At 39.5% G+C, this 25,460-nt stretch overlaps 1 protein-coding gene and 1 long non-coding RNA gene across 9 annotated transcripts in view; both read right to left on the reverse strand.

Annotated features, from left to right (window-relative positions):
• KLF12 (KLF transcription factor 12) overlaps positions 1-25,460 on the reverse strand; it is a 617,863-nt gene that overhangs the window by 381,414 nt on the left and 210,989 nt on the right. For all 8 annotated transcript variants that reach the window (XM_081551692.1, XM_081551693.1, XM_081551690.1 and 5 more), the window contains one exon: positions 20,212-20,301. In XM_081551692.1, the coding sequence (XP_081407818.1) occupies positions 20,212-20,301 (90 nt within the window). The remainder of the gene's footprint in view (positions 1-20,211; positions 20,302-25,460) is intronic.
• LOC145530387 (uncharacterized) lies at positions 12,383-16,017 on the reverse strand. The gene is made up of 2 exons (XR_014071725.1): positions 15,781-16,017; positions 12,383-13,556 (listed from the first exon to the last, which is right to left on the reverse strand). It is a non-coding gene; the product is annotated as an uncharacterized LOC145530387 (long non-coding RNA).

The raw sequence follows: 25,460 nt of genomic DNA on the forward strand, positions 1-25,460 counted from the left end.
CTACATTGGAAATCCTACAGATACTCTCCTCGTGTGATAAATAGATCATTTGTGTATTTCAAGTACACTACAGAACAGAAGGTGAGTTTAACATCTCTGTGTCCATGGAGAAGACCAGCAAAATCAAGAAGCTAGCCCACTGTGAAAAAGTTTTTGAAATATTTTATTAACAAAGGCTTTGCCAGTTTTTTTTCTTCAATGATTCTAAATTTTCCTAAAAACTCCAGACAACAGCGGTACTGTTCTCACCTCAAGATGATTTCAGCCAGACTTAATAACAGTGATAGAAAGTATAAATGATAGCTGCTATTTTGCCAACAAGAGAAATAATTCACCAGTTATTACTCATTTCCAAAGAGAGTTCTCAAGTCAGGATTGTTCTACAGGCCAAACAAAAAGTTATTTTCAAAAAAAAAAAAAAAGGAAAATAAAAGAATTAGGTATTAAAAGAAAAAGGAAAATAGAGAATTAAGCTGTTGTTTTTAATATTATTTTTATTATTGAGAAAAGTTAAAACTACCATTTTCTCATCGTTCTGGCCAATTTTTCTAAAACCATGATTATTTAAATAAAAGTTACTATTCTTTCCTGTAGCCAAAGTGTCCTGAACTTTCAATCTCTCTCTGTCTTTCTCACACACATACACAATATTTGTGAGATAACTATTTTCCATCTTAAAGCAACAAAACGTTGACTTAAAAAAAAACATACACTGGGGTATTTTGTTGACTCTCATGTTAACATTCAACTTTCACCTACACTCATCTCCAACTGATAAGGGATGACAAAGGCAGAAGACTGCACTAGCCAAGGGACATGAGAGAGAGGATGTTGGAAAATGAAAGGGAAGGTGAAAGAGGGGACTGGTGTGACATGGGTCTTTTAAGATTTTATACAATTTTTTCATTTATTTTGTTCTGTTCAGACATGATCCATCTCCTCCAGCAGAAATGCAGCCTCTCTCAGACCATCCATGTCAGAGGTGACACCATCTGTGTCAGAAGTGACAGAATCAGGAATCTAGGCAGCAAAACCTCAAAAACTGTGTCACGTGAACGTAAACACAGGATCTCAGATTTCTAGTCAAGCTTGACAAAATAAAAGGAAACAAATATTTGTCGAGAACCTACTGTATGTACTACCATAGGTATTGTGTGAGACTTTGGCTAACCTCAAATCTTTGTTTAAACTAAAAATAAAAAATGAAAGAAAAAGACACCAATTCAGATGAGCAATTACGAAAAACTACCCTAGAAAAATCATGCATTGGGCTCCTGATTGGCCCTGAGAGCAGAGAGTAGATATTAACCCCTTGGCCCCTCTGCAGGGTGGCTTTATATGGAGCTTTCCAGCCACCGCAGCCCCACTGCAGGCTCTCAGAGCTGAATTCAGAACCTGACACCGCAGCTTCACTCCAATAGCGAGTCTCATTCTGTACAAAAGAGGTGGAATCTTTGGAGACATCATTTAAATGCCAATTTTCATGTCTCAGCTTCTAAGTTATGGCACTTATAACATCAATATTTTAAACAGTTCAAGTATTTTTTAACACCCAAATGAGTCATTCACTCTCTTAGTAGAGAAGATGTAAAATAAAATGTCACTGATGAAAATGTGAACTGCTTCTTCAAAGGCAGAGTTAAGTACATATCTCACAATTCAATGGTAATTGGCACTGAAAATAGAATGCTGGAGCCTGACAGTGGGAATTTGCTGGGCTCCACAGGAACTCAAAGGCTGAGGGAGAAAGAGAGCCCAGAACTATCAGAATCCCCCTCAATCTACTCTTTCTGCAATGTCCTCACAACTCTCACTGACTTTTAAAGGGACCAATTCCACCTTCTCATTGAATCGATACAAAAACATCAAGGTATAAGGCACAGAAAACTGCTCTGATACATGATGCAAAGTGGCACTCCAGGCCAGCATGACCAGCTCAATAAACAACAAAGTACATCAATACACAACAAAGTATAATATCCTAAAACCTGACATACACTCCTAACTTTGTATTTTCAGGGTTCTCCCAGGCATATTTGCTTAATGTCCCTCGTCTCGTATCTCTTTTAAAGTGAATCAATAAATAAATAATTGAGAACCAAAGGTGCTGTAGAAGGATAACTTACTTTGCAAAACTGCTCCGACTAAATCATTCTAATCCGTGAAAGACATAATAAGCAGTTCAGTTTAAGCACATGTGGTTTCTCTGCTTGAATTACCCAAGTAATTGTAGCTATGCAGAATCAGGCTAAATGCATTCCACATCTATAGAACTGCATGATTTCAGTAAAACGGAGCGTCTCTAGAATCACACTTGTACCATTTTAAGACTCTGAGAACATGACAGAAGCAGCACTCGGAGTCCATAAAAATAATGGGCCCAAAGCAATCCCATGAATGATTCCCAAAGTGTTAAACAGAATTATAATGAAATCATATTGGATAAATGAAATGGCATAAAGAATTTAAAAGGGTGTGAAGCATGAAACTCAAATGTCTAGCCACTTAACTATAACACAGCTTTTATGTGAACAAATATCGATAATTCCAAATTCATCTAAATGAATTCTGGCACACCCGCACAGGCTTAAAAATTCAGCACCATGGCAAAAGTGGGGAAAAACCCAGATGAGGAGGTGAGGAAGAGAAGGAGAGACACCAGTACATCAGCTAAGAGAGGGAGAGTCCAAGAAAGCATGGATCACTCCCCAAAAGTTACTACTACATCAGCATCCTTCCTTCATATACAAGTAACAAATGTCCACTGTCCAAACAAAGGGATGAATTACACTTTTTTTAACCTTGAAAAATCTGTTCTGAGATGGCATATTATAGAAAGATAAGCCCCATCCCCATTGATGTGTTTGCACACTATCTCCATCTACTTAAGAATACCTTCTCATCTTCTCTGTACTTTCTCTCCAAACCATGACATCGAGAGCAAATCCATTTCCACTGGTATCACCAAGCTGGCACTCCCTAATACCAACATTAACCAGCACCACTTAAGGCCAAGAGGACTTCTAGCGTGCTTGTCTGTCCACAGCTCTACTGAAAATCCATCAGCATTTAAAATTTGCAGGCAGTTAAACCTTTTAATTAAAGGGTTAGAAGCCCTGGTTTAAAAATCTCATAATTACCACTGATCATCTCTGGGCTTTTGGCAAATGACTGCATTCTTATGTTCCCAACTTTTCATATGAAAAATAGTGATCACAGTTTTCTGTTCTATCTTCTCACTACATTTATGCCAACATCAAACAATAACACAAAATAAAGTGCTCTGAGTTACACAAAGGATACATACAGATACAAAGTAGTAGTGTCTCATCATTTTTCCTTCAGAAGACAAAACTCTGAAGAAGCTAGAGGAAGTATATTCCCAATGCCAAAGAAATGCAAAGTTACATTAGCCAGTCAAATTCATTCAACTAATCAAGAGATAACATTCTAATAAATATTTTTCATGAGACATGATAATAAAATAATGAGAATTATTCTTGAAGATCTGTAAAATTCAATGATTTTCCATGAAAGTTTCACCTAGAATGCTAGAAATCTAGCATTTGCAAAAGAGCAGCTTTGTAACATAAAAAAGCATCATTTTCTTGAGTTCAAACATAGCTGGTTCTGATACTGAGAAGTCATGTGATCTCAGAGAAACTACATAACCATTCTTAACACAGTCGTCCTCATTGGTAAAGTAGAGATGATCACTGTGGGACTATCAGGAATGTTAGATGAGATGGTACAAGGGACCAGAAGTGCCCATGAATAGCACCCTCCATAACTATTCTTTTCAGGAATATTAATACTAGTATCATCTTCCTGATAAACCATGGGCCTCCTTCAAGTCAGACTATACCTTGGTTCCTAATAACAAGCACCATAAATGATTGTTCTGAGACTGAACTAATGAATGAATGTGCTGGAAATCAAGTTGAGAGTTAATATGCATGATTCCATTTGAGCTCAATTAAGTACTAAATTGGGTGGGTTGTGACTACAGATCGAGTCGATACAAGTGCAGAGAAGAGAGAGATGCTAAATGCATGAAAGAGTTTTGTCCTGGAACTTGGTGGATAACCATGATTTCAACAGAGAGGGTATTAGGTTGAAGTAACAGCTACCAGCAAATGGGCATAATTAATATACATGAACTCCTTTATCTTCCCTGAAACAACAGAAACAGTGACAGACTTTATTTTCTTGGGCTCCAAAATCACTGCAGACGGTGACTGCAGCCACGAAATTAAAAGACGCTTGCTCCTTGGAAGAAAAGCTATGACAAAACTAGAAAGCATGTTAAAAAGCAGAGACATTACTTTGCTGACAAAGGTCCTTCTAGTCAAAGCTATGGTTTTTTCAGTAGTCAAGTGTGAGAATTGGACCTTAAAAAGGCTGAGCTCCATTTATGCTTTCGAACTGTGGTGCTGGAAAAGACTCTTGAGAGTCCCTTGGACAGCAAGGAGATCAAACCAGTCAATCCTAAAGGATAACAACCCTGAATATTCATTGGAAGGAATGATGGGGAAGCTGAAGCTCTCATCCTTTCACCAACCTGATACAAAGAGCCAACTCTCTGGAAAAGACCCTGATGCTGGGAAAGATTGGAGCCAGGAAGAGAGGGGATGACAGAGTATGAGATGGTTAGATGGCATCACTGACTCCATGGACATGAGTTTGAGTAAGCTCTGGGAGATGATAAAGGACAGGGAAGCTGGCATGCTGCAGTCCATGGGGTTGCAAAGAGTCAGACAAGACTGAGCAACGGAACAACAACAACTATAATCCCCATTTTACAGATGACGAAAATAAGACAGAGATTAAGTAGTTTGCTTTGGTCACAGAAAAAATGTTAGAGACAGGACATAAGCACACCCAGTCTGGCTCCAGAGTCCACACACTTCACCACAGAGACTCACTGAGGTAAGTCCTAATACATTTAAGCTGGAAAATGAGTAAACCTCACTGTATCAGTTACAAACAGCATCTACTCTGAGTAGTATCAGTAGTGAAAGCTACTCGTAAAGTTAAAGTGAAAGTCTCTCAGTCATGTCCAACTCTTTGCGATCCCATGGACTATACAGTCCACGGAATTCTCCAGGTCAAATACTGCAGTGGGTAGTCTTTCCCTTCTCCAGAGATCTCTCCAACTCAGGGATCAAACCCAGGTCTCCTGCATTCCAGGTGGATTCTTTCTCAACTGAACTATCAGGGAAGCCCAACTCTTTGCGACCCCATTGACTGTAACCTGTCTGGTTCCTCTATCCATGGAATTCTCCAGGCAAGAATACTAGAGTGAGTAGCCTATCCCTTCTCCAGAGGATCTTCCCAATCCAAGAATCCAACTGGTGTCTCCTGCATTGTAGGCAGATTCTTTACCAGCTGAGCTACCAGAACTATATTTTTTAAAAATATCAGTTCTTTTTTTTTTTTTTTAACTTTTTAGTTTGTATTGGGTTATAGCCATTTAATGATGTTGTGACAGTTTGAAACAAACAGTGAAAGGACTCAGCCACATGTATCCATGTGTCCATTCTCCCCCAAGTTTCCCTCCCATCCAGGCTGCCACATAGCATTGAGCAGAATTCTCTGTGCTACACAATAGGTCCTTGTTGGTTCGGAAAATCTGGTAGGTCAGTGAACTAGGCTTACATACTACAGGAACATACATAGTTAAGAGGAAAAATAAACCACATCCCAGGTCACTACCAGTGAAAATTTTACAACTACCATCCTCTAGTATCCAATGCCAGAAAGTCTGTCACACCAACCCCAAAAGCCGGAAGTTCTTGCCACTGCACTCACCCAAAAGACAGCCTGCCCTGCACTGTCCCTCCTAAATCTCTCTACAGGGTGGTGGAGCTCACTGGCCAAACTCCTACTAACTGCAAGAGAGCCTAGGAACTGCAAGGTGTTATGGTTTCCTTTTTCCTTTTTGTAAAAGATTCTATAAAGGGAACTGAAATCACGATATGGGAAGCTAACAGAAAGTCAAGATGATAAACATAAGATGTCAGGCAATTGCAAAGGGCCACTATGCACAATGATCATTTGCAAATAATGTCAGCTACATAAAGGAAGATCACATCATGTAGGTACAACTTGATTGCATTTGGGAACACTTTACTTTTTTCTAACAAAGACTATAGGTCTCTTATAATGGCAAGGTATTGTGCAAAGCATAAAGATATTAATTCATGTAATTCAAAAACTAATAATATCAATTACTTGGTGACTTTTTCCCCAACAATTTCAGAATGCTATACAGCATAATGATATGCGTCATTTTTCTTATAATGAAAAGATATAAGCAAAAGATATTAATTAACGAAACTGGCCACATTACGTATCATGTACTATTTTTGCCTCTTAGAGTTCTCCTGTACTTCTGTAGAAGGATCATTTTCCAAAACAATCGAAATTTTGAATGGTGGCAACATAATTTTATCTCTGTGGAAACAGGAGTTTGAAATAAAATGCTTTATGTAAGTATTCACTAGAGAAGAGTTCGTTTTGGTTTACAAAACAGAAAGTAATTTTTACATCATTATTCCTTTAACTATCATGGCCATATATATCTCTGAATAACATTTCAATTGCTTTACAGTAACGATTGTTTCTAGTTCTTTATTTTTAAGGAAAGTTAACTGCATACAATGAGATACAGTATTTCTGAGTAAAGTTCAAGAATACATAGCTAAAGACTTATGTTTAAATGAAAATTATGCATAAAATCAGATATTAATAACACAAAATCAATATGTATTATTTCTATTGTATAAATTCACAGTACCATATTTTAATTGATAATGGAGTCGCATGAAATACTAACTCTAGAGCATCATCGATGTTCAGTTTTTCCAAAATCCATGTGAATAAATGAACATCTATTTTACTTTACATATACAAATTATTTTATATGATAAAATTAAGGAGAAATTCAGATGAACAACAATCCCAAGAGCAGTTGCTTCTTATGTTAATTACTTAATACACAAGGTACTATGTTAAGGATTATGTATATAGTTTCATTATTCTAGCTGAATTCTATACCCTTTACTATCCCTGAATTTAAATATATAGGAAAATGTTCCCCATCCTTCTCAGAAACATTCCCGTCCATCAAAAACACTGCACAGAAATGTGAATATACCCCAAGGACAACAACCCAAAGAGGACAAAGACAAAATTTCCACTTTTATGTATTTATGGAATGTTGATGTGGAAACCAGAAGTCACCATGGCAAATAAAATTTGGTGGGAGGGAAATGAGAGCAAATCGAGAGCAAGGTGAATGAAAAGCGATAATGTCTCTCTATATATTTTATGACTTGATATAATAGACATTAAGGGTTTTACCACGTAATTGATATTTATTTACCATATTAATAATAATATGTAGGAAAATCACATTCCTTTGCAAAATAGTTGCTGGTAAAAGAATGAAGACATTTTCAGCAAGACAAAATTTTTAGAGAGTACAAGATTGACTGAGGGAAAAATTTATATCTTGTACATGAACAGGTTATACACATGGGCCTAAAAATGAAGTCCAGATGATCAGCTCCCTAAAATGTACCAACAGGCTCTGCACTGTTCATAGAAAACACTTCACTGCAAACAATTTGCCTCTTTATTTTCTTCAGCAAATATCATAATATATTGATTTTTTAAATTTTTTTTTCAAGTTTTTTATCTTTTGACTATGCCATATGGTATGTGAGATCTCAGCTCCTTGACTAGGGGTGGAACCTTCATCCCCTGCATTGGAAGCACAGAGACTCAACTGCTACACCACCAGGGAAGTCCCTGATGACTCATCTTTAAAGGGCTTCAATACTTTGTATGACATGAATCTTTATATGACGTGAATAACTTGAAGTGACCCAGGAGACATATTCTACTACACTGTTATAACTGACTTAGCCAAGGGAGGTTTGAGGTTTTAAAACCACAGCTGCGTTAATTTCTTTCGAGTTGAAAGTAAAAACTATATGACCTAGGTAAAAAAAAAAAAAAAAAAATTAAGCGTACATTCTTTATCTTAATTTTAAAGAACAATAAGAATGTCTTGTTTAGTAAATATAGGCTTTGATACTAAATAATTTCAATCATCACCTGCATGGCTTTATTGAACAGACATAATTAGTTAAGACAAGAGTACAATGAAACTGCAAAGTTGGAAATAGAATTGGTCATGGGGACTATGAGTCATCTGAACATCACAGCTCATTTATGATTGACAGTGAAGAAGTACGTATGAAGAAGTACGTATTTCTTTATTAAGAAAATTTTCTGACAAAATGCCCTTACGACAAGAAAATGGACTGACCAGCAGATCATAGAGACAGATTCATTTTTCCACAGGCCACAGACACGACCTTTCAGCAACATGTGAAACTGATCAAACCTGCTACCAGGTTGAATGTGCCTTGGTAGCAAAGCACAGATTTTCCTCAGTGATGACAGTGACATAATTTGTAAAGCAATAAAAAAAAAAAAGCAATTGTTGACATCCCTATGTTGTTACTTATTTATGAAATTCTGGGTTCTCAAAATACCAGGACAGAGAAACAGAGTTTTCAAGAAGGTGAATCTAATATGTGCTGTCAGCTCTGCTCAATTTCTTGATTTCTGAAATTGATACACACAGTGAAACAAAATTTTTCCACTGTGATGAGCAGGGAATATTTTTCCATGTTTTTACTGACGATTAAATTGTTGAAACCATTATATTAAAACATACATTATGCAGTAAAATATTTTTTAATCCTCTCCTCTTCTACAACCTCACCAAAGTGAAAGTGAAAGTCACTCAGCCATTTCTGACTCTTTGCAACCCCATGGACTATACAGTCCATGGAATTCTCCAGGCCAGAATGCTGGAATGGATAGCCTTCCCTTCTCCAGGGGATCTTCCCAACCCAGGGATCAAACTCAAGTCTCCCACATTGCAGGCAGATTCTTTACCAACTGAGGCACCAGGAAAGCCCAAAAATACTGGAGTGGGTAGCCCATCCCTTCACCAGTGGATCTTCCCGACCCAGGAATCAAACCGAGATCTCCTGCATTGCAGGCGGATTCTTTATCAGCTGTGCTAAGGTTAAAGAGAGATTCCAAGAGTTCATATTTATTTCAGGCTACTGTGTACAATGGCCACAGAACCTCTATTGGTGAATGTGCATTTATTGGGGTAGTGAATTAAAACTTTTCATAAGATCTGCTAATATTTTTCTTAAACATCAATATTGTAGTAAAAATTATTTGAAATCAGATAATATGAAATGTGATGACTAGTTATAATACTATCAAAGACAGCTTGCAATAGTGAAAAGATTCTGATTCAGAATACATAAACTCCAAGTAGATCCCTGTTACCCACTGGTAGTGTGATCTCTGATGCAAGCTATCTCTGTGATAATATTTACTAATAGGGATAATGTTATATCGACTCAAGGGTTTACTATGGTAAAAAACCAATTTGGACTATTAGGCCCTCTAAAAACTGACTTTCTTACCATTATGAAACGTTCTATTTTACCTCTGGTTTCTAAGTCTATTTTATCTAATATAAATATCGGGACCGTAGTCTGTTTTGTGATTTGGTGTATATATACATGATAAAGGACAGAAATGGTATGGACCTAACAGAAGCAGAAGATATTAAGAAGAGGTGGCAAGAATACACAGAAGAACTGTACAAAAAAGATCTTCACGAACCAGATAATCACGATGGTGTGATCACTCACCTAGAGCCAGACATCCTGGAATGTGAAGTCAAGTGGGCCTTAGAAAGCATCACTACGAACAAAGCTAGTGGAGGTGATGGAATTCCAGTTGAGCTATTTCAAATCCTCAAAGGTGATGCTGTGAAAGTGCTGCACTCGATATGCCAGCAAATTTGGAAAACTCAGCAGTGGCCACAGGACCGAAAAAGGTCAGTCTTCGTTCCAATCCCAAAGAAAGGCAATGCCAAAGAATGCTCAAACTACCGCACAATTGCACTCATCTCACATGCTAGTAAAGTAATGCTCAAAATTCTCCAAGCCAGGCTTCAGCAATACGTGAGCTGTGAACTTCCAGATGTTCAAGCTGGTTTTAGAAAAGGCAGAGGAACCAGAGATCAAATTGCCAATATCCGCTGGATCATCGAAAAAGCAAGAGAGTTCCAGAAAAACATCTATTTTTGCTTTATTGACTATGCCAAAGCCTTTGACTGTGTGGATCACAATAAACTGTGGAAAATTCTGAAAGAGATGGGAATACCAGACCACCTGACCTGTCTCTTGAGAAACCTGTATGCAGGTCAGGAAGCAACAGTTAGAACTGGACATGGAACAATAGGCTGGTTCCAAATAGGAAAAGGAGTCCGTCAAGGCTGTATATTGTCACTCTGCTTATCTAACTTCTATGCAGCGTACATCATGAGAAACGCTGGGCTGGAAGAAACACAAGCTGGAATCAAGATTGCCGGGAGAAATATCAATAACCTCAGATATGCGGATGACACCACCCTTTATGGCAGAAAGTGAAGAAGAACTAAGGAGCCTCTTGATGAAAGTGAAAGAGGAGAGTGAAAAAGTTGGCTTAAAGCTCAACGTTCAGAAAACTAAGATCATGGCATCTGGTCCCATCATTTCATGGGAAATAGATGGGGAAACAGTGGAAACAGTGTCAGACTTTATTTTTTGGGGCTCCAAAATCACTGCTGATGGTGATTGCAGCCATGAAATTAAAAGATGCTTACTCCTTGGAAGGAAGGTTATGGCCAACCTAGATAGCATATTTAAAAGCAGAGACATTACTTTGCCAACAAAAGTCCGTCTAGTCAAGGCTATGGTTTTTCCAGTGGTCATGTATGGATGTGAGAGTTGCACGGTGAAGAAAGCTGAGCGCCGAAGAATTGATGCTTTTGAACTGTGGTGTTGGAGAAGACTCTTGAGAGTCCCTCGGACTGCAGAGATCCAACCAGTCCATCCTAAAGTAAATCAGTCCTGAGTGTTCATTGGAAGGACTGATGCTGTGTTCTGATACTCTGGCCACCTGATGTGAAGAACTGACTCATTGGGAAAGACCCTGATGCTGGCAAAGATTGAGGGCAGGAGGAGAAGGGAAAGACAGAGGATGAAATGGTTGGATGGCATCACCAACTCTATGGACATGAGTTTGCACAAGCTCCAGGGGTTGGTGATGGACAGGGAAGCCTGGTGTGCTACAGTCCACGGGGTTACAATAGTCGGACACGACTAAACATCTGAACTGAACAGAACTGCCATCCTGGTTCTTTCCTTGCCATCCTCTCCACACAGGCAGATCGCTACTTAGCCAAACCCTTAAGGGGACCAGTTTAAAGATCCCCAGAGCCCTCTCTCTGTACAGCTACTTCCTTTCTGTTATTGTTCTCCTTAAAATTAGCTGCCTTGACCTCTCCTAATTCCAAACCCTGCCTGCTTACCTCAATGTGACTGATGGGTCCTCCCTGTGTGCCTCCAGGAGGCTGAGGCAAGAGTCAAATCACATCCTTTGTCCTCCCACTCCCAAAGATTACAGTCTATAACTTCCTGTTGTCCACTAGGTAAAAAACATTTCATAGATTTTGTATGGTTTCCTAATGTTTACAGTAAGAGGTTGATACCCATAGCAGTTAATCCCTCACAGTCAAGAAAAAAAGCCCTCCAAGGGCTAAACAGGTATTTCTGTGAGACACTTAGAGACTATGCATCAGTTTGTAAATATTAGTACAAGAAAATACACCCAGATATAGAGAAATACACACCTCATGCTCCAGATTTTTTTTTTCCTTATTCTCCCACAACGACTAGTACATGAAGGAGAACATCATCCTTCAGAAGTTGAAATATTTTGGAAAGGTTAATTTTCCCCCAATCAAAATTCCCAAAAGACTCAGAGCATGAGTTTGCTTTAAAAATGTGTTTTTTTACAAAGCACTGACCCTATGCAGATGCAAATAATGCTTGAAAAGAACAGCACTTCACATTCTCCTCAACTAATGAGACTGCAGTTAGAACCAGTCATCTATGGATACAGAGAACCATTGCTGCACAGAGGGTCAGGGTGTCTGGATGGCAGGCAAAAAGGAATGAAGCTGAAGGAAAAAGTACATTGCTAATGGGAAAGAGGAGGGCAGAATTATCAACTTCATAGCTTTGCCCAGGGCAGGCCCCCAGGGAAGGGATTAGGCTGCCAGCTATATTTCCCTTGGGTGCTATCTGTAATTACTATCACAGCTCATTGATTTTCAATTCTTTCTATTAACACATTTATTGGCCATTCTGACATTATTAAAAATCAGTCCAATTCTGCTTCTGTAGTGGAAGAGAGCTCTTTCCTAAAATGTGAGTTTTTTAAGTATAGATTTTTTTTCCTACTTTTTTTTTTTAATGGTCTTCTCATATTAGCAATAACATAGCTTCTGCCTATGTTTTTCTTTGAAGCCAGGTAGTGACATGCAAAGATTTCACTAGAGATCAAAAGATCTCAAGTAGTGGGTCATCAGAGAATATTAAATGATAAGCAAATTCATATATCTAAGATAATTCTACCAATTTACTAGCTATGCTGGCGCCTGTTCCAACAGCAGGGGAGGTAATAATGAGGTGCTGTTGAAGGGTAATGCAAGTGGCATTTTTATAATGCCTTCTCATCTCTTCTGATGAAGTCATTAAAGTAACATTGTCTTTCTAAGCCTTGACACACAAATGTATATTAAATCTTTTATGTTAAATTAAACATAGTGGTTTACTGAGGAAAAAGAAGCTAGATGTGTTGTTGAGTGTGTTTTCTTTTCCTCTAAAGCCACTGAATTCTAATGTAACTGCCAATCTCTAATTTAGGTTCAGCTACAATGAGAGTCCCTTGGACTGCAGGGAGATCAAACCAGTCAATCCTAAAGGAAATCAACCCTGAATATTCATCAGAAGGACTGATGCTGAAGCTCCAATACTTCGGTCACCTTATGCAAAGAGTTGATTCATTGGAAAAGACCCTGATGTTGGGAAAGATTGAGGGCAGGAGGAGAAGGGGGCAACAAGAGGATGAGATGGCTGGATGGCATCTTTGATGCCATCAATGGACATGAGTTTGACCAAACTCCAGGACATACTGAAGGACAGGGGAGCTGGCATGCTGCAGTCCATGGGATCACCAACAGGGGACACGACTTAGCAACTAAACAGCAACACCAACACCTGCACCTGTTTCTATTTGTTCATTAAACTTAAGGGCTGGCGGCGTTTCCAGAGTGGCACCTGTCTCCAAATCCTCTCGATTCTAATGTGTGACACTGGCTCCCACTTACAACAAACAGCACCTGCATTGATCACTCTTTGCTGAGCCCTGCCAATCGACTCCTTGTGCTGGGAGGATGAAAAATAACAAGAAACATAAAGCATGAGTTCTGCTTTTAAGGAAGTGGCAACATAGTCACCTTAATGGCACTAGTCAGTCCTCTATGATACAGAAAGTGAAAGTGAAGTCACTCAGTTGTGTCTGACTCTTTGCGACCCCGTGGACTGTAGCCCACCAGGCTCCTCCGTGGACTGTAGCCCACCAGGCTCCTCCGTCCATGGGATTCTCCAGGCAAGAATACTGGAGTGGGTTGCCATTTCCTTCTCCAGGGGATCTTCCCGACCCAGGGATCGAACCCAGGTCTCCCGTATTGCGGGCAGACGCTTTAACCTCTGAGCCACCGGGGAAGCCCAACAGAAACACTTTCAACACCTTGTTATGGATGTCCTGAAGAAGGGTTTACAAAAGCTACTCCAGAAAAAAGATCATTATTTTCTTCTGTCCTAACTGTAAAATTAGGGCACTCAGGGATCTCTGGGCCAACCAGGGCTGGGCTCTCTGGTAGGACACCATGGAGAATACAATGGAATGTATCTCTCCTCTGCTGCCATACCTGTCCCCTTCCCAGCTCCCAGGCTGTGGTAAAGGCCCTCTCTCCCAATGTTAACACAAAGGGGTCTTTCACCACCCAATTATCAACTGCTACGAGCACTGCAGACAATCTTCTTTACAAAGAAGAAACAGAGACACAGATGTAGAGAATGAACATATGGACTTAACTAAGTGTAAGGGTAGGGGGAGGGCGAAGTGCTGAGATGAACTGGGAGACTGGGAATGACATATATGCACTACTGATGGTGGTGGTGGTTTAGTCGCTAAGTTGGGTCCAACTCTTGCGAACCCATGGACCATAGCTCGCCAGGCTCCTCTGTCCATGGGATTCTCCAGGCAAGAATACTGGAGTGGGTTGCCATTTCCTGCTCCAGGGGACCTTCCCGACCTCAGAATTGAACCTGCTTCCCCTGCATGCAGGCAGTCTCCAGGGAAGCCCGCAATATCCATACTGTGTATAAAATAGGTATGAAAGCCTACTGTTTGGCACAGGGAACTTGGTGCTCTGCAGTGACCTAAATGGGAAGGAAATCCAAAAAAGAGGGGCTGTATGTATATGTATAGCTGAATCACTTTGCTGTATAGTAGAAACTAACACAGCAATGTAAAGTGAATATACTCCATTTTTTTTTTAAATGGGCAGAACACCCAATCTCCTCCTCTCAGCCACACTCGTACCACTACCCTCCGCCTACCAGCCCACCAGTCAGAACTGCATCTGCCTAGACAAGAGGAGAGAAAGAGGAGAAACCAAGGGCCCCAGCATGCTTGTGACTGGAGGAAGGACTCTGCTCCGCCCCTGTTAAGACTCCTCAGGTCTTAGAACACAAACAATGAAGATGACTGAATTAGAAGTGATTCCTGCCTGTCCCCTTCTGGCGCCTATGCACCTACTATGTATCTGTCATATTTTCATTGAGAGCTTTTTAGAAAATTATACTTTAAAGAATTTCAAACATATATACAACCAGGCAGAACAGTTAAACAAGCCCCCTCGTCCCCACTGCCCAGCTTCACTAATAATGAAATCATGACCACTCTTATTCCATCTCTAACTCCATTCATCCACCCTCCCATTTTGTTTTGCAGCAAATCCCAGATGTTGAATCATTTCATCCGTAAAATCATCAACAACCATCTTGAAAGAATGCAAACCCAGAGTTCCTTTTTTTAAAAATTATGGTCAAATATCATTATCACACCAAATGGTGATATCATTTTTGTATTAAAATAATAATTGATGTCTGCATTCATTCTGTATTTCTACAAGATAAAATCTGATCAGAATTTGAAACTTTTTTCCAAACATGCTTGAATAGAAATTAAAATAAACAAGAACGCTTCTGATTTGAGGCTTACCTTAAATCCTCTCTTAGGATTATAAACTAAGGCAGATGTTGAGATCTCTACTCAATAACTATGAGAACTGCAGAAATGGAAAGTGAAGCAATGGGGCCCTCAAAAGGAGAACATTCCGTGAGGATCCACCACATGTGGGCAGGCTCCTTCCTGTGAGGCTAGATGATCTGCTTCGCTTCCCAGGCGAGGAGGAATAGGTAGACAGAGATCAGAAACCAAAAGGGCCCACAGAGCAGGCCACTGGCTGAGGAAGCATCTGACCTCAGGCCTGTCTCACCGTAAAGTCAGTGCATTTCTGCTTTCACATACAGGCATTTTCATCTCAGTATCACTTTTAGACTCATAATTTAAAATGCTTTCTCTCATTCCTGTCTGCAATGCAGGAGACCGGGGTTCGATCCCTGAGTAAGGAAAATCCTCTGGAGAAGGAAATGGCAACCCACACCAGTGTTCTTGCCCGGAGAATCCCATGGACGGAGGAGCCTGGCAGACTACAGTCGATGGGGTCACAAAGAGTTAGACACCACTGAGCAACTAACAGTTTCACTTTCTTTCACTCCATGTCTGTTATCAGAATTAAAGACCGTCAGGCTGAATTTGGAAGGCCTCATCTCAACACCCCCAATGCACAGAGGCGTGGAGGTGGGCAATTCCTTGCCATTGCCATTCCAGCTGGGGAGCTGCAGGGCCACAAATAAATTCACGTTTTATGTCTTTGAGGTGGTGCCCGTTCTCTGCACACAGCCTTATCTCTGGGTGTAATAGTTCCAGAATTCCTCTTCCTGCTTTAGTCCTGGGCTCAGTAACACGTTAGAACATCCAAAGGCTGACAGCACTTGGGAAGCTCTTGTCACAGAAGAATACAAGCACCAAAGGTCACAGACAAAGTCGCCCCACACTCCACGCTGGGCCCCTGAAGTGTAATCACAGGAGCACATGACCTTGCCATGGACCACACAGCAGCATGTGCTGTACTACTGATGAGCCTGGAGAAAACTGAAGCCCCATTTCATGAGACTGGAATAATGAGCAACCTCAATACAACTAACCACTTTCCTGGTAGCTCAGATGGTAAAGAATCTGTCTGCAATGCAGGAGACCGGGTTCAACCCCTGGGTCGGGAAGATCCCCTGGAGAAGGGCCTGGCTACCCACTCCAGTATTCTTGCCTGAAGAATCCCCATGGACAGAGCAGCCTGGCAGGGTAAAGACCAGAGGGTCGCAAAGAGTCAGACATGACTGAGCCACTAACACTTTCACTTTCAAGGGTTCCAAACAGAAGGGAGAAACGCAGAAGTGGTTTGAATGAGCCACCCTTATCTATCCAGTTAACATGGCTGCAAGATGAAGACTGTCACCAATGGCAATCTCTTATTTTCAATGCTTATCTTTATGTTCACAACAACCTTACAAGGTAGACGGAGAAGGTTTATAACTAGCTGTTGCCTGATTTCATATTTTGCACTATGCCAGTTAAAATGCCTGGCGAGCTGCACAGAACATGTATTTACCAAGTGCCAAGAACTACAAGAAAAAGGCAGAAAATAGTTCTTGCTCTTTAAGGGCTTACAATCTAATTGAAGAGATGGGACCACATACACACATCATAAAACTATTAAGGAGATGAGGCAAGGCAGCAGAACTTTTCCGAGAGTAAACTGAGTGGCCAATCTTGGCAGGTTCCACAATCTTTCTTTAAGCTCTAAAATGAGCTCATCCGGCCCTGAATTCCTTGGAGGGGTGGGGGCACATGCAGAGACCAGCTGACAGCCGGAGACCTAAGGGACTATTTATAGCAAGAAAGAGAGAAGGAACAGATGCCTTCATGGCGCCCTGAGACAGGAGGTCCATGTACAGTAGCAGATCTTACAATGCTGCCTACAGCCTGAAAGGCAGGTTCACTTTCCTTGTCCTAAACACTGATGGCAAAACCTTAAAATTAGGTTTTCTGAGTGATTACAGAAACCCACCAACACACCAGCTTCAGCCTTTCCATTCACTGCTGTGATGCACAGGCACATTTCTGTAATTTTGTTCACTGTGACATCTCGTTTTCAAAAGCCCATAATCGTATGTGTGATGATTTTAATTACACTAATATGTTTACATTTTCTTATCAAGAATCAAACTTCAACCAGACTTTAATACTCAATAAGCAAAGAGTTCTGTAACATGGAAATCACATTTAGAATCTAGCACTCCTTATCTTAAAATAGTTCTGAGATTCTGAAATTCCACATTATTATCACCCATCCTATCATCTGCAATGAAATACTCCAGTAAAGGAACCAAAATTAAAGTTCACTAAAATTGCTGATTTGATCTCTTTAAAGAAGAGTTGACTTAAAAGTATTATACATGACTAAATACAATTAATTAATTATATTCTATAAATAATCAATCATAATACAATTCATTAAATAGCGTGGTGTGCTTCTCTTAAAGTTTTACTGTCAAAGAGAATGCAGCTATATCTGCCATGTATTTAAGAAAAGTACATATATTGCTGCTGCTGCTGCTGCTGCTGCTGCTGCTGCTGCTGCTAAGCTGCTGCTAAGTCGCTTCAGTCGTGTCCGACTCTGTGCGACCCCATGGACGGCAGCTCACCAGGCTCTGCCGTCCCTAGGATTCTCCAGGCAAGAATACTGGAGTGGGTTGCCATTTCCTTCTCCAGTGCATGAAAGGGAAAAGTGAAAGTGAAGTTGCTTAGTCGTGTCCGACTCTTAGCAACCCCATGGACTGTAGCCTACTAGGCTCCTCCGTCCATGGGATTTTCCAGGCAAGAGGACTGGAGTGGGGTGCCATTGCCTTCTCCGCATATATTGCTAAGAAAAAGAATAAATTCAGCTTGTATTCCCCTCCAACATACAAAATCTAAATTAGGGCTAAAATACCAACATCAGTTCCATTCACAAGGAGGAAAATTGCTTTTAATGAATTAAGTAAAACCTAGAACTTACAACTTTTCCTGTCCGTATCTGAGGACGAAAAAATGCTTTGTATAAATAATGTGATACAAGTTTTTTATTCACACTGTAAAACCCCTGGGGATACTGGCTTTTGTTTTTTTATGAATCTAAATCTTTCATGCAAGCCTTACCTTAAAATTGAAAAATGATAGTAAAGGGGAGAGAAGTACCTAGATAGTCTTTAAGACTTCCAAGACTGGTGATAACAGTGCACTATCCTGGCTTTGACTAGTAGCCCTGGTAAGATATTCTGACTGGTTTTCTGTACATACAGTATATTTTGGGGTTTTCTGCCTTCCTTCAACATGTAAGACTTAAACAGATTTGCTGCTATTCAAGTTGAAGAACATACTGTGAAATAAAAGCAACGTTATGAAATATACTATTTTCACTTTTCCATCAGGCTGTCTTCTCCAAATGAGATGTTATGGTTTGTGTGTTTTGTTAAACGTAGGGCGTGTAGAAACGTATTTTATTAAACTGATGCTAATGCATTTAGTTTACGAAAACAGAACTGTGAAAAAATAAAACACATTCTACTGTGGTTAAGCTAAACAATAAAGGTAAAAAACTGTTTGGAGGATTTAACTTGCTGAGTGTCAGGCTAGAAAATCCAGGTGAACACATGACTTTTCCTGAAGGTTTGTTTAAAATTAGAAAACAATTATTAATAACTGACATATAGTCTTTTCTTTCGCCATGGCCTACTGCTTGAATCTCCGGGCATCAGTCATTATATCACATAGAGAAATGTGGGGTTGTATTTTCAGTGGACATACTCCACAATGCTCATTTCAGAGCTCCTCAGTCTACACTGAACATAAAGATGAAATGAAATCCTCTACATGATGGGAGTCTGTTTCAGACACTGGTTTATACAGATGAGAAATACATTATGAAATGCCACACGGCCTGGTACATAGTGCTCAAGAATGGGACATTACTGGAGGACCCAACCATCAAGATCCTTGCCCTTGACTGTCCTCATTATGAAATCGTTTCGCTACATCAATATCTTAACCTTCTGAATGAGGTCCCAGAAGAACTCATGAACAGTGATGTTTTTTAACTGTGAGATTTTACTCACACTTAAAATATCTTTTGATTGTTCAATTATAAAATGTTGCTAAGGTTTTGCTTTGATCTTGATTTGAATAAAGGATACATAAATAAGATTACGATTAAATATTTAACTGATATCCTTTTTTTTTGGTCATGAGTACTTGCCCTGCAATGCTGGCTTAATAAGATAGGTAGATGGTGCTTTCTCCCTTAAACATAAAAGGTGGTCAGCCACACATTGCCCTGAGGATGGTTTTTACAAGTGAACCTATTAATATAAATGTTTACAACTATAAAATCACCCACATCCTTATTAAAAAAAAGGCTAGCTCTGCTCTTAAGTCTTCATATCCTCAGTAGCCATAAACTGTCATTTGGGTATGTTCTTGTTCAACAAGCTTTCTTTTGCTTTTGTGTGCTTTTTGAACTCACTGACCTAAATTTCATCAACTCTAAGAAAGGGTAAACACAAATGTCAAAAGAGAAGTCCATCCAGCAAACAGTAAACCTTCCCCTTCCTGTACTCTGCAATTTCCTAACTTGGTAAGAACCCATCTATATTGACATTGAGGTTATAGTCTCATCTTATTTTTTTAATACTTCCCCTGTGCTCTGGATTTTTATAGCTTTCCAAAACATGCATCCATTTAAACAAAGCCATATGGTCACTATGTCTTCCTAAATTTAGGAAGCTATCTTTCACAAGTTAGTAATGTTTTGAGGTTGCAAATGGGTAAGAATCACCCACCATCTCAGAGGATTGTTACTCAAGAGACAAAAGCTGAAGCAAGTGAAAAATTAGAAGTGTTCTGCAAACCTCAGAACACTCTGGACATGAATGCCTGTCACCATCTGAGAGAAAAGGGGGTGGAGCATCGTCGGAAACTTCCGCTTACCCCTTGCTCAGATTCCAAAAGCTCTGTTTTGACTCTGACTGCCGGCATCCCATCAAGCATTAACATTCTGTTCTCGAAGGTGTTGATATTCTGAGAATAAAAAAAAACGGAGAGAGGGAAATTCAGCTATAAAGCGTTCAACGGAGGACATCTGGTAGAATCTGCCGTCATTGTAGCACATTTAGTACTGCTAACCTAATTTTTTAACAATATAGTATAATTAAACGAGAATACCCGCACCACCAATTATCCCCCCATTCTGAACTTTCATTAGAAATAATGACCAAGAACTTGAATTAATCAGTCTGATTCTCTGACCTCTGGGTTGCAGGTCAGATGATAATAAACTGGAGTAAGGAAACCTTACTTTAATTTATATGGGGCTGGAATAATTCATCAAGCTTTTGCAAATAGTGGAAGGAAATGCAAGGCAAGTTTCTTTCTTCCTTTAGCTTTGGAGGTTGTACTGCATACAGAAATCCATAAAGAAGAAAACGGATCACAATAATTTATATACTCTTATATTCCTGTCAAAGTCTAAATAATTTTAAAAGCAAGAAACTATAATACTAGACAGTTAATTCTGGTATAGTGGCATACCTGACCCAATAAAAATTTCTTGCCTATCAACCTCAAACATCTTCAAAAACAACTAATGTAAAATATTGGATTAAGAATGAATTCTTAAGCTGAAATCATAATCAAAGAATAAACAACAATTTGTTTTCTGTTCTGCTATATGTTTGGCTCCATTTGCCACCTCTTGAAAGGAATACCTTACTTCTATGTGGTTCAATAGAATTTCCAACAACATTCATAAAAAGATTAAATCAAGGTTATCTTTGACTAATTTCCATGGCTTTGGGGATTTTCTGAAGTCAATAACCTAGGAAGGGAGTCAGAAAGCCACACATCAGTGTTTGCTTCAGGCCAAAATCAGGCTCATGTTTTAAAATATGTTGAGAATGCCAACTTTACTCTCAAATACTGACTAAACCCAGAAATTAAAATCACTAAGTTTGACTGAATTTTTAGGACGGTTTCTTTGCTCAGTTATAGAATGTAACCATGACACTTAAGTGGTCTTACTAAAAGAAAAAAGACATTTTCTAAATGTTTGCCTACATGGTGACAAAGGTCAAAATCACTTCTAAACCATCAAGTTTTCCCCATTCATAGAGTTGCTTTTCTCCCCAGCAGACAGTTAAATAAAAACTCCCACTTCAACACATCATAAATTAAATGCTTTTATTACCAAGTAATACCAACAGAGCGCAGCATGGTGAAGCTCTAATTATTTCTCCCATTTCTTGACTCTCTTTTTTGTTTAACAAAACTACTCTAAGAAATAAAATGTATGGAGCCACTCATGACAAATATTTGCTCAGAGAAACCAACAGCAAGAAGAAAAAGCAAATTTACACTAAAGCTAACTAATGAGCATTCAGAAATTCCATGCAACCTAGTTAGTAGGGAATAAAAAGAAAATTACTGTCATGTTCCTCTCTTAGAAAAGTACAATATTATTAACACTGATAGGATACTTTTTTTAATGTTTGCTTTTGATTTGTTCGTATCTTGGAGGGATTTTCATACCCTCATGGCTTAGAATAGGAGGAAATCTGGTGTTAACTGGTGAGCTCAGTGCATTTGTTCCAAGCTTAAAATCCTTTCAGGAAGGCTGATGGATTGCTTACACATCAGGCATGGATCTCAAATCCCAATGGGACACTTGCTTCCACAGTTGGAAGTAGCCAGCTGGGCTTGCCCCCTCTCAGCCTCAGGGAAGCCTAGGAAGGAGGTACCCAACCCTCAAGTGCCCAGTCCTTCACAGCAGCCAGGAATTCAACCTAACAAAGCCTCTGGGAGGCTGTTTGGATGGTAGACAATGAAGGATGAGTTGATATAGTTTCCTAGCCCGGTGGAGGTCTTGCCCAGGTGGAAAGGGAAGAAGATGCCTTGTAAAGAAAGGGGAAAGACAAAGAACAATTCTGGAAAGGCAGGTTTAATGAACTGTTAGAATCTGATTAGAGGCTAATGTCCCTTTTAGTGCTTTGTACCAATTTACAGCTGATATACTTCAGCCGTTTTCCTGGCTGGCTGTGATCAACTCATTCTTTTTTTAAAAAAAGGCAAGCTAACCAGAGCCTTTGAAGTTAAAAACAGAAATCATAAAAACCTGACTGGGTTCATATGCACTGAGCACATTTAAATATCACTGCATTTGCAGTATCATTTGTGTTGCTGTTGTTGTACTCAAATAATTCTAGATGTGTTAAAGACATGATTACATTTCAGTTTCATGTAAAAGTCAACAAAAATCCAACATGTTTTCCAAAAACACTTTCTTTTTAAATAAAGTTTGCCCTGCAAATATTTCTCTTCCCCTGGTTTTTCCAGGATCAGCCAAAGCACAGCCATAATAAACATCATAAATAACACTGTTCACAGCTAAGGAACCAATCTTTAAGAAACTCTTGGAACTAGTACAGATTCAATCTGTACATATGCCTGAAAGTTATACTATACACACATGAAGGATATTAATCTCTGCATTCATGATTCTAACCTTGATTAGCATAAAGAGAAACACACATATTCCGTGCATCACACCATATTCCAGACCATCCAACAAGGTGTATGGTTTTTATAAAGCACGTGATAATTTTATAGCATTAAGGGTATAGTCCTTGGAACAAAACACAATAGATTAATCTCTCTAAGCTAAAATCAGATACATACAGTCTCAATTGACTGCAGACTTTAAATATGTAACAAACTGTAATAATTTGAAATTGCTGTCAAACATATCTTGCCATGATCTTGATCAAAATGCATTTACAGGAGAATCCAATTGCCCGATTTAGTCCCCAGAGGAAAATAAAATTATAGTCATCAATTTTAGTAACATGGTACTCTTCATGTTGTGACAAATTTTGTGATATTATACAATGCTATATAATTTATGTGCATATGTTTATACGCATGCACACGTCTATATACCTATGCTACTTATTTCATATGGTAAACGGTATCAATTATAGCCAAATTTACCATCAGATTTAGCTGGCTGTTGATCAGTTACATGTGCGCTGGATCAGAATGGTACTCTGGATATTCGTACTTGCCAAATAAGATCTGGCGCTTAGCACTCCGGCTGATACAAGTTCTCCCAGTCAAAGGAGGTATAAAACAACTGTGCTCAATCCTGGCATCTCACAGTATTCTGAATGGAATGTGTAGGAAGGAAAGAAAAATGATGTTCACTGATCATCTCTCATAAAAAACAGAGAACAAGGATGACTTTCCAAGTCAACTACTAGAATCTGGAGTGGTAGATTGGAATCCTCCAATTCCCAGAATGCAGGTCTCCTCCTCTCCCTCCTCCAGAATATGGGTTATCCAGTTTGCACGATTTAAGTAATAAAGAACAAGCTTTTATTTTTATTTTATTTTTTAAATTAGTTTATCTATCTATTTTTTAACTTTACAATATTGTATTTGTTTTGCCATACATTGACATGAATCCACCATGGGTGTACATGTTTTCCCCTTCCAGAACCCCCCTCCCACCTCCCTCTCCATTCCAACCCTCCAGGTCAAGCTAGTCAACATTCAATACGTCTAATTTTTAAACCAGGTTTCCCTTCATAAGCCTATCTACTGGGATTTGTTGTGATTTCTCAAGATGCAGGACATATTCATTTAAACATGTTTCCATCATGAATCTCCAACGTTTGGCTAGAGGTAATGAGAAATATGAATTGCCCCCACCCATGCCCATGTTACATTCAACAGTGATCATAGGGACATAGCAGCAATTCAGAATTCATGCATCAAATTGGTTGAGGTACGTTCAGAAAAGATTCTGAAGAATTTATAATGCAAACATGCGTGGGTGTGTGCTAAGTCACTTCAGCTGTGTATGACTCTTTGAGACCCTGTAGACTGTAGCCTGCCAAGCTCCTCTGTCCATGGGATTCTCCAGGTAAGAACACTGGAGTGGGCTGCCATGCTCTCCTCCAGCAGATCTTTGCGACTCAGGGATAGAATCCGTGACTCGTAGGTCTCCTGCATTGGCAGTCAGGTTCTCTACCACTAGCGCCACCTTGGAAGCCCTAATGCAAACATACCAACTGGTGAAAAGCACCACCCCTTGACTACTTTTTTGGGCTTCCCAGGTGGCTCAGACAGTAATGAATCTGCCTGCAATGCAGGAAACCTGGGTTCAATCCCTGGGTTAGAAAGATCCCATAGAGAAGGTAACAGCTACCCACTCCAGTATTCTGGCCTGGAGAATTCCATGGCAAGAGGAGCCTAGGGGCTACAGTCCATGGGGTTGCAAAAAGTCAGATATGACTGAGTGACTTTCACTTTCACTTTCTATAAGAAAAGCAAAAGTATCAGATTATAAGGAAATTAGGCTTTGCTAAAAAACCACTTCATAGAAAAGTCAATCACCACCCTTTTTGACTCACTTCTAACATAACAACAAAATCAACAATGGTAACAACTTTTTTCAAGCCTTTATGCCATTCAACCAACTAATAACAGGTCATTTCTTCAGAGAAGACATTAACTGCTTTATCTGACTCCTAAATTTTGGCTGAAATTCAAGAGAATGAGTGAATTTTTGCTCTTTGTAAGGATCAACACATCTCAGAGATTAGAACAGTGTCCAGTCAAGGCTTCCATTATCTGCTGTTATGCAACAACAGGTAGCATAAAACAACTATCATTTTACTATTATTAATATCTTGGTAACACACACAATGGGCTTTCCTGGTGGCTCAGTCATGAAGAATCTACCCGCTGAGACTCAGGGACACAGGTTCAATCCCTGAGTCGGGAAGATCCCCTGGAGGAGGGCATGGCAACCCACTCCAGAAATCTTGCCTGGAGAATCCCATGGACAGAAGAGCCTGGTGGGCTGCAGTCCTTGGGGTCACAAAGAGACACAACTAAGCAACTAAACAACAACAAACAAACAATAACACCTACTATCTGCATATCTACTGTGGACTAGACCCTGTTCTAAGAGATTTGTACTCATTTAGTCCTTATAGTAAACCAAGAGGTAAAGACTCTGTTATGAGAAGATGAGGCATTTGAGACACAATGAAGTTAAACTGTCCAAGGTCACACAACCAGTAATTGGTGCAGCTTGATTCCAAATCAAATGAGCCTGAGTCCTAGCTAAGCTCCCATCCACGACACTCCGTTCTGCCTCTCCTCCTTACTCCCTCTTT

The sequence above is a fragment of the Giraffa tippelskirchi genome, chromosome 12 (assembly GCF_054371585.1).
Source record: "Giraffa tippelskirchi isolate mGirTip1 chromosome 12, T2T-mGirTip1v1.2.pri, whole genome shotgun sequence".
NCBI classification, from domain to species: domain Eukaryota; kingdom Metazoa; phylum Chordata; class Mammalia; order Artiodactyla; family Giraffidae; genus Giraffa; species Giraffa tippelskirchi.